The 10,499-nt window shown below is 34.8% G+C and overlaps 1 protein-coding gene across 2 annotated transcripts; it reads right to left on the reverse strand.

Annotated features, from left to right (window-relative positions):
• Positions 1-1,081: 1,081 nt before the first annotated feature.
• LOC104903580 (ubiquinone biosynthesis O-methyltransferase, mitochondrial) lies at positions 1,082-10,006 on the reverse strand. 2 transcript variants are annotated; one of them, XM_010691642.4, is made up of 10 exons: positions 9,648-10,006; positions 8,053-8,142; positions 7,738-7,816; positions 6,601-6,678; positions 5,958-6,006; positions 4,366-4,415; positions 2,813-2,962; positions 1,972-2,012; positions 1,477-1,557; positions 1,082-1,362 (listed from the first exon to the last, which is right to left on the reverse strand). In XM_010691642.4, exons 1-9 carry the CDS (start codon positions 9,914-9,916, stop codon positions 1,500-1,502), a joined length of 864 nt encoding a protein of 287 aa, XP_010689944.1. In that variant the 5' UTR covers positions 9,917-10,006; the 3' UTR covers positions 1,082-1,362; positions 1,477-1,499. The 2 variants fall into 2 exon arrangements, with proteins under 2 accessions (XP_010689944.1, XP_010689943.1); XM_010691641.4 differs by lacking the exon at positions 1,972-2,012 and having other exon boundaries at positions 9,648-10,003.
• Between the last annotated feature and the right edge of the window lie 493 nt (positions 10,007-10,499).

A 10,499-nucleotide genomic window follows, 5' to 3' on the forward strand; every position in this document is an offset into this window, starting at 1 on the left:
TTAATTTGATTGAGTATGACAATCTATTAATGATAATTTCTCTATTTTCTTAAAAAAAAAAAAAAAACTCAATACATACTTTCAGGGTATCAACTTTTTATATAAATTTTATTTATGGGATATTCCATTTGGTACCATTGAATTTTTGGCTTTTCCATTTGGTACCACTGTTATTTTAAACTTTCACATGATACCACTCTAATTTAATATTAATCTTTATCATACCATTTTTTTAAGTAAATTGTTAGTTAATGGTTGAATAAGAATACGATTTTGTTTGAGTTTGCATGTTTCTATTTGCAGTTGCAAAAATTTAATAAATTAAGATTTGAGGGTGTCGTTTTAACCCTTAAAGCTCTATTTTTCAGTCAAAATTTTCATAAAAATGATCATAATATTCTATGTCTTTTTATTGTCAAATATGACCTCAACTTTGACCTTAACGACTAAAACAATTACTAAAACCTTAACGCAAATTAAAACATGTAAATCGAAGTAAAACTCTAGCCTATTCTAACTTAAATTAACACTTTACTTAGTTGAATGCTACAATAGAGAATAAATTCAAATTATAGTGGTACCATGTAGAATATCTGAAAAATAGTAGTACCAAATAGAAAAGCCAAAAGTACAATGGTACCAAATGGAATATCCCTTTATTTATTGATGATTGAAGAAATGTTGTCAAAATTATATTTTAACAAGGATAGTGTTAAATCTATTAGGAAATAGAGATTTTTAGAAACAACACAAGTATGTTTGAGAATCAGGCTATGTTCTTTGGACTAAACTGAACTGAATTAGTCGAATTAAACTTAATTTGTCTGAACTAAACTGAATTGAATGAAAACTGTGATAGGAAACTAACTAAACTGAACTAAATTAATTTGAACTAAATTAAATTTAATTCGTCTGAAGTGAACTGAATTGAATGAAAATTGTGATAGGAAACTAACTAAACTGAACTGAATTGAATTTTCCCGAACAGAACTAAATTTTGCTAAACTAAACTGAAGAGAATTTAATTTTCATTAATTCAGTCCAAAAAAACATAGCCTAAGTAACTTTCTTGGTGAAAATCTTACCTATAAAAATCCTCCTGTATTTCATATTCAATCAAGTATCTCAGGACATAATAAATTATAGAATGTAATGCTTGAAAACTTGAGGGGGCAAAATTATAGTACTACGATGACTATTATTATTAGCTCCATTGAAGGGCAACTAAACAAACAATTAAAAAAACCTACGTTATTCATCGGACTTTTTAGTTCCAAATGCAATATAATTTACACTTATATCATCAGATAAAAGCCATTTGCCAGACAAAGGATTGTACACAAAACCAGCCATCTCTTGGACCTGGAAAGAGCAAAATGTGATTGCATATCAAACACAGGGTGTAGGGGGGAATATGCATTCAAGGAGAATACTAAAACTCACAGCGGAAGAGAAATCACTAATCAGTCAACTTACAGTAACAGAAGTTCGTTGAAGGATCAACACGAGTTCCTCGGGTGTAAGAAACTTTGACCATTCATGCGTACCTTTTGGGAGCTGCAAACGATGACAAGTCCAGATCAAAATGCATAAATGTAGGGGAGTGGGGGAACTATATCTGAGGTTCACCAAAAACATCTTATAACATATATGCATACTAATTTTGGAGAGATATATTCTGATCAATAATTAAGTTACCAAAAGAAGACAGCTGATCAATAACCATCAATCTCCAACCGAAGTGCAAATTTAAATTTGAAAAATTAATTGGACAGATATATTTTGTCATCCGTTGCAGGAAAACTCAATGCTAGGTCACTACAAATCTAGGCTATGACAAAAGAGTGAAAGACCCCTCGTCACTTAAAATAAAATGTAAGCTTTCCCTCTTATTACTGGTTGACGTTAACAGCAAATTTACAGCATGGTTCTCAATCTCCAATCAGACACCAAAAAAGATAGTAGTTATACCTAAGGCTGTAAAGAGCTTGATCCCAAGACAAGGTAAAGACCTGTAAGGCATAGTGTTGATGGAAAACATAATGTCAGTGAACAAGAGCTCCAGACTTGGACATACTATTACTAATTCATCCATGCCCTGTGGGGGTTCTCTTTCCTTCTAATTGTAAAATAAAAGATTTCTAAGGTAAAGACGGGTCTTCAGTGGAAAGAGTAACTTTTTACAGATGCAGGATGACTTCTGTGATTAAACTTAAGCAAATGGGTGAGTTCCAGAGGAATATGGGGGTGAGACTTAGATCTTAATGAGAAATCAAGAGACTGACATCTTATATCATTCACTCATCTAGTTCTAGCATTTACGATTTAAATCACACTCATAATTGGTAAGCAACCGTAATTAGTAAAAGCAACATGCTCCAAAGCCGAGGTGTGACATGGAGTCACACATAAACTGGAAGACGAATAATTTTTTGCAAAATTGCTCATTCATTCTCTACATTAACTTTGTTTGTGAAACGATGAGTTCCAAGGAGCATCAAAACTAGGAAAGATACTCCATTTTTTTCTTTGTTTTTTTTTGGGGGAGGGGGGCAGGGTGCAGGGGAAGGGGCAGTGAAGAGGGGAAACAAGAGCATACGCCTTGTGCATGCAAGGTGCGCCTTGTGCATGCAAGGTGCGCCTTGTGCATGCAAGGTGCGCCTTGTGCATGCAAGGTGCGCCTTGTGCATGCAAGGTGCGCCTTGTGCATGCAAGGTGCGCCTCATCATATAACTGCCTGCCAATGAGGCTAGCACCTTCATTCAACTTAGCAACAATCAGCAACTCAACCTATAGGCCAACAGAGCCATACCCAGTGAAGGATGTATTCTGCAACCACGATGCTAGCAGCATAAGCTCTCATAGTGCGATTCAATGTCGAAATCACAGTTGCTCCATTGGGAACAGTTAAGGCTGCCAGTGACTTGCAGAATTCAGCAGGATCTGCCACATGCTCAATCACCTATAGAGAAAATGCAGTTAGAGCCAAAAAGCACACAAAAAGAACTTCCTTCCTAGAAAAAACTAGACAGAAATGGATAAACATTCAACCTTCAATAGACTTTGCTGTTCACCAACACTTTGTCCATAAGGTACCTTCATCTTTAGCATCTATATCCCTTTCATGACATATTCCACTCTCCTAAATTTACAAAATAAAAGATCCATTCCATTTATAAGACCAACTATCTTCTCTTGTCTATCACTTTTCTATAAAAGCCTTCCTATCCAAAATGCATCCAATCAGAAGTCGTAAGCAACTACTTAAAGAAAGAGAATTGCCACATGTCACCCACACACCCAACTACCCCTTCCCCCAAAGAAAATGATAAACCAGGGGAGGGGGGGAACCTAATCATTTAGCTTTCTAGTAAAAAGAACTGGATGTGTTCAACAGAAAATATACACGTTCTCAGAAAAAAAAATGCCACAGTCTCAAACCTCGTAATTAAAGACTCACCATATTTCACCAATATAAACTTGTAATAGTTACATTGTATCCTTATCCTCTCTCCATCACTTAAATCAAGTGAAGATATGTTAGAAAAGCTGACCATAATCTTTTTATATTTCAAGAGCTACAACAAGAACGACAAAATCGACAGGAGGGGGTGGAAACAAATTGAATTTCTTATCCCTGGTTCATTTGTACTTATTTTCCAGTTTTTCATTTCAGTCCAGGCCAGTCCGAAAGAAACAGGGCCTAAGTTTGAGTGAACCAAAGAAGAATCAGCACTAGTTCCCAAATCCGAACTGTCTGATATTGTCTCTTTGCTTCTTCAAACTAGTGGTTTAAGTTAATATCAAGGCGAGCTGGTTATTTTGCGAGCTCATCCTTCATGTCAAATACAACCTCACGGATCTAAGTTTTATACCCAGAAATATATTAAAAAATCAAATATTCCACACATATATTACCTCGACAGTGACTAATGACTCAGGGAATAGTAGATAAATAGAAAGTAAATAGAAGTAGACATAAACAGAAATAGCACTTGGCAATTTCAAAATTAAATTTATTGATAAATTACTGTAAAAACTAGATACTATCATGGAGTTCTTTTTAAATGTGTCCTTTTCATGATCTCCAAAGCATAACTTTGACCTCTGATATCTTCAATTAAGCATTAATATATATTCTGAAAGTTAATATAAATATTTGAAAATATGCATTGAGAAATCTAACATGATCCAACACGATAATATTATTTCACTTATATTTGTGAGAAAATGTTCCTTAAAGTTTGAAATGTTCTACTCGCAAAAAGCAAATGCAAGAAGCCAACAACAATACGATTAAAAAAAGAACTGGAGGAAGTATGCAGCATTGCAGCCTAATCAGAAGCTTAATAAAATTACACATACCTCTAAAGCAAGCACCGCATCAAATTGTCTCTGTTCTTCTACCAGGTTTTCTGTTGGATAAAATTTCTGTGAATTTTACATAAATACATGCAGACATATTTTGAAGATGAGCAAATCTAGCAATTCAAGCACCATTCTCATATAAATGGTAAAGTAGGACAATGATCATGCAACAGGTCATTAACTTCTTCATATACATGTGAAAAATGGATATCATTAATAAGAACGCCGCACTAAGTAAATCACAAAGTTTATCTAGAATGAGATGGACGCTCAGTCAAAACAACTTTGTCTTTTCTCTAGCAAAGTATATAGGACATAAAAACTGTTGACCCACTTGAAATTGATTTGCTACGAGATTTACAGATACACAACCTTTTCTTACGCAGATTTCCCCTCTTCTCTCTTCTCCTCCTTATTGCAGGAAAAAAAAGGCATCCTCTTCCAGCAAAGAAACAATCCATCAATGAAAGTCCAAACATTTGGGCCTATAAGGAAAGTCACAAACCCCAATCACATATGCTCTCTTACATTCAAGATAAGTGTCATTCTAAAGTTCTTTTTTATTTTGGAAACCAAAATAACTGCAATATTAACATCTTAAACTCCATAATTTAACCACTTCCCCTACTATATCACTTCACCCTCATATAAACTTCAAATGCAATACCCAATTATTATGAAAATAGTTAAGTGAGCAGAACATTATCAAATTCAATTCATCAAAAGCCATCAGTCCTCAAGAAATCATGTCTGAAGCAGGTTTATGATTTTACATATGTAGTTTATTTTAGTTAGTGTACAAGGCATTGTTTCCTAATTTGTAGTACAAGAATGTGTGAGGACATGCAATGCGCTACCCACTTTTATTAAATTAGTCAGAACGTACAACACTTGTATGTTGTAACAATCTGCCTTTTTCAGATCATAATTCGTGGGAGGAGCGAATCAGGTAGCACTGGTGTAGAGAGCCACAGAGGGCAGTGATGTAGACGGAGTTTGACAACAAATCTTGGTTACTTATCTCCTCCACAAGACATTTCACATACATAGTATGATAGCTTGGTTGCCATGGGAATGGAGAATTACATAAGAGCAGTTTGCTAGTTTTAGGACTATATATGTTCGTTGAAGGAAAACAAATAAATCTGATGATTAGTTAACTGAGGGACTTGATGAAGATAAGGCCCAGGTTCATTACTCTAATTATGTGATAGGACTAATATGGGTCTCTACTGAGGCAGACAGGCAATGCATCACAAACATAATCTTGATACCTAATACGAAACGATTTAACGAAATCAGAGAATAAAATACTAGAATAATAAAAATTTAGTATGCATATCAATTGTAAGCGACAATTATGACATGGATGTAAAACCGTACAGCGATTCAGAAACTAGATACAATATACACATCCACTTCAAAGCAGAAAAATCAGATATATACAGCGAAAAAAGCTCCAAGTCATACATTAGACAGCAAAAGATAAAAGTGGGCAGAGGGTATTAAAGGATGGTACTAGTGCCCAAGTACTAAATTAACGACTGATCTACATAGCAGGTGGCAAAGATCCAACTTCCAAGACATACCAGCTGTTGTGCAAAGATATTCAATGGATGAAGTGGCTGGATCAGATTCCTGTGTATATGAGAATGTCAAAAGGTTTACTAAAAAAAAAAAAAAAAAAGAGGATAGCAAAATTAAACATAGAACCAAAACAACTTCTGTTGGGGATCTTATTAATCTTATTCAGTCATGAACTATTGATACATCAGTTTCACTAAAAGATCTAGCTAACATAACGTATAGGAAAGAGCTAATTTTTGTTTGGGGACCTTCTTCAGTCGTGAAAGCCTTTGTAGTACTTTTCTCGTTTAAGACTTCCATCACAAATTCCATCACAAAAGTTTACAACCAGTAGATACACAAGTCATACAAACTAGCTCCTCTAAAACCTCAGTGAAAACAATTTTAAATACTCAAACCAACTAATCAGATGTTGCATGCAGAAAGACGTTCACATAATATTCAAGAAAACTGGAAGGGTAGAAAGAAAGCAGCAAGTGAAAAAAAAATAGGCAGTGCCATAATTTCACATTGCAAACAAGAAAATCAAGATTCAAGCAAATAACTATATACAATTTATATACTAACTGCACAGCAAAAAAAAAAAAAAAAAAAAAAAAACCACAAGTTTCATCCCCCCAATTTACTGAAAAGATGAGTACGTACAGCATGAAGACGAGCAATTTTGATATTTTTATCCACTGCATCAACTCCAGTCACTGTAGCTCCCATTCGAGCCAAGGGCTGTATGAATTAAATTGTCATAAATCGATTTTAAAGAAAAACTATTATAAAAGATAAGAATTGCTGAACCCAGCAGCTTGCTTCATATATCATGAATTTTGAATCGAAAGTACACAAACAAACATTGTAAAGGTTTTTGGCCTGACAGATGCCAGGGTAGTTGTGTACTTGCGTGTAAAATGAGATTATTTAACTATAAACAACTGAGTGAAATTATTAAAATTTATATTTTCCTTCAACAGGAAGAATGGAATGATTTTATTGCTTATTATAATAAGTCTACTAAATACTACTTCCTCTTATCCAAAATATAAGTTGTTCAAGCAATTTTCACACATGTTAGAAAGATACTAGTTTATATACAGAGAGGGAGAGAGAGAGAGAGGGGAGGGGGGGGGGGATAGGACCATTCCTTATGCTGAAAAAAGTAACATAAAATGAACAAAAAATTGTATATTGAGCATAAGTTTCTTAAAATGAGCAAAAACATAAAAATTAAAATAACCAAAAACACAAAATGAACAAAAAATTGTAACATGAGCAAAAGTTTCTTAAAATGAGCAAAATTATCTTAAAATGAGCAAACAATGTGGAATGAACAAAAATTTCTTAAAATGAACAAAAGGTCCAAATTTCAGTTTTCAGCCTAAGCTTAATTATCAAAAAGAACAGAAATCGTTAAATCTAGTTGCAATTGTGGTAAAGTGGCAATTTCATGCTCCAAAACAAACATCTATAAAAATTGAAAATTTTCTCACACTTTTCAATACTCACGATGCAATCAATTTAGAGAACACCCTAATTTGGTATCAACTTAGTTTTTCAGATTTTCATGTACCAAAATTCAACCAGTCAATAGATAATTTGATGGTCTACTATATCTCTAATTGTTCACCTAGGATAAACTCTACCCTGTTTTCCTACCCACAGAATTTTCTCTAAATATATAATCAAGTAGATCACCCTCCTGCCAAAAAAAATGAGAAAAACAAGGATAAGCAGCAAAGCTATAGTCGACAGACAAGCAAAGCAAATGAGCAATGCTAAAGTTTGATATACCTCTGATAATATTCCTCCTCCACAGCCGACATCTATAAAATTCAGCCCTTCGAATGGCCTAGCACTGTCTGGATCTTTTCTGAATCAAGTAAATAGAGAGGATCTTTTTCAATAAAGGCATCATAGAAAATTGTGACTATGAGCACAGACCATTACAGTTTCCCTTTTTTTTTTTCTTCCTTCTACTGTTCTCTCTAATTCTACAAACAATTTGCCAGGAACTTTGAGTATAGTCATTGAGCAAGGAGAAACAGAAAGCAGAACAGCAGAAACAAAAAAAAAAAAAAAAATCCATTTCAAAGAAGAAACAACCACCTGAAATGATGGCAAAGCGTGGAACGTATGAATGCAAGCCTTGTGGGATTTAAAGCATGCAATGGTTTGAATGGTCCTTCAGCATCCCACCTAAGTGTAACATGGTAAAATATATTACAATTACCATCATGCATCAATCTTAACTGTTATACAATCATATATATTAAGTCAAAATCTTGAACAGACAAATCATCAGCACATAGACCGTTCACATAGAGAGAACAATATAGTCTGGGCAGCATCTCCTTGAGAAACTAGATTCCTGGCACATTATGAGCTTACCTAATATTTACAGACTTTGAGCAAATGGATGTAAGCCTGTAACTCACATAAGTAAATCAGATAATAATAATAAACACACGCACAGGTGAGACATAATACACAATCTAGTTTTTAAAGGATGCATGACTTCGTTTCAATGACTAACATAATATTTGAACACTCTGCCTCACTAAGAAAAAACAAAAAGGCATTTGCATTACTCGGGAAGGTGAACTTTCTTAAAAGAAAATGTAAAACTCTAATGAGCCATATGCACACCAAATTTTTCCCAAAAGACAATCCTCATCAATATTACATGCAATAAGATTGTGACTAGCAAACTGTAACCAATGGCTTCACTGAAGGCCTCCAAGAAACCAAATTTGTGACTGACTAGCTCTACATCAGAGCTATTCTAAACCTAACCCCTCAAATATTCACTGGATGAGAACAAAGTCATGTTTGAAAAAGAAGATGAAGCTTGAACTTAGGTTATGGGAGTTCGTTTAGATTGTCGGCCTCCATATATAAAGTCCCTGATGAGAGAGGGGAATATCGAAGAGGTGAAAGCTTGAGCTAAGTGAAAGGATGCCTAGACGGCTAAACCTTAATTGAGAGGAGAGGATGAAACAAGCCTCAGTAAGAGAGATGAGCTAAGATTGTGCTAAGTCTGGATATCTTGTGAGGTCATTCCTAAGAAATTACTTATGTAATTCCAGCTTCAGAAGATGTAATTAGAACATGTTTGGTTCAACATTTTTGGGTTCTAAGAAATGAAATCAATCTATTCCCTTCTTATTGTTTGATTCAACCTCTTTTCAATCCATTACCATTTCTTGGTGGAACTCCTGTATTTGATTCCATTCCATGCCTTGAACCAAACATGCTCTCAATGTGTAAATGTTTTTGTTTATTGTTTGATTTCTCCCTCTAAACTCTTCTGAAACATGACTCCCCCTCAGTAGGGAAGAGGGCTGGGAGCTTGAACTCACAGCATAAGTAACATCTCTAATTTCGTTAAAACCTCAGACACTGTAAACAGAAGAGACACATCCGTAACGACGGGAAGGAGAAACATTAGTACTCAGACGAATCACTCAAACCATCCAATCATCTGACCAGATATTCATGTTAGTTTTAAGTGCTCCAGGAAATCAAAAAAGGTAATGTCCACTAAACTATCAATTATACCTCAGAAATATAATTAAAAAATTGGAGACTGCATATCAAGATACCATCAATTAGCAAGTTTCATGAATTGAAAAAACATATCCAAATCATTTCAGCATACGAAAAATTAGCATTAAAAAGTTATGCGGAATAAAGAAACGCACCAGGTTTCAGCAACAGCGGAAAACTTAGTAAGCTCAACCTCATCCAAGGAAGACTTGATTGGAACCCTAGCACCATTGACGATACTTTCAGAGTCACGAGGAAATGTTGGGGGTTTTGCTGAGGAAGTGAGTTCATTCGCGAGAGGTCGTGCGACATCGGAAAAATGGCGGAGAATATCGCGGCCAGGGTTTAAGAATTGAGGAGCGAGAAAATAGGGGAGGGTGGTTGTGGATTGGTGGCGTAATCGAGTTAAGAGTCGCACCGCCATTGTTGGTGGAGTTTGAGTTAATGAGTTATGAAACGGTGACGGAATGACGAGGGAGAATTATTTCATGATGCAATTCATGCTACTGCTATACAAGTGTGTCTGTGAAAGAGAAAATTGCGCGCGGTCAATTGATCAAATTGGTAAAAGAAAATAGGAAAAATTACTTTCAACAGTACCAATTATTAGCGATTTATTTTAAATGGTACCAACTATAGTTTATTCAAAAACAGTGTCAACTATTGGGCCTATTTGCAATAAACGGTATAGGGTGACAAGTGTCACACTCTTACTGGTTCATAATCAGACAAATTATTGCAAATATACTGTTTATTGAAAATAGGCCCAATAGTTGGTACCGTTTTTGAATAAACGATAGTTGGTACCGTTTAAAATAAATCGCTAATTGTTGGTACCGTTGAAAGTAATTTTTCCAAGAAAATAAACCTCAATCATAATTTATTTAAAAAAATGCTCTAATGACAAATTAGTAAAAGAAAATAAAGCTCCAGCGACTAGGCATTGTTATTGGACAGGGCTGTCCAATGGCATAAGGGTCGGGCCACAATTAAAGGGTTTTATTACC

Source organism: Beta vulgaris, chromosome 9 (genome assembly GCF_026745355.1).
Source record: "Beta vulgaris subsp. vulgaris cultivar EL10 chromosome 9, EL10.2, whole genome shotgun sequence".
Lineage (NCBI taxonomy): Eukaryota > Viridiplantae > Streptophyta > Magnoliopsida > Caryophyllales > Amaranthaceae > Beta > Beta vulgaris.

Excerpts from the sequence above, each read along its gene's own strand:
- LOC104903580 (XM_010691641.4), bottom strand. The coding sequence starts at position 9,916 with ATGGCGGTGCGACTCTTAACTCGATTACGCCACCAATCCACAACCACC. Across the intron at positions 6,007-6,600 it reads AAATTGCTCGTCTTCATGCT|GAATCTGATCCAGCCACTTC; the intron begins GTACGTACTCAT and ends TCATATACACAG. Across the intron at positions 4,416-5,957 it reads ATATCTTTGCACAACAGCTG|AAAACCTGGTAGAAGAACAG; the intron begins GTATGTCTTGGA and ends TTTATCCAACAG.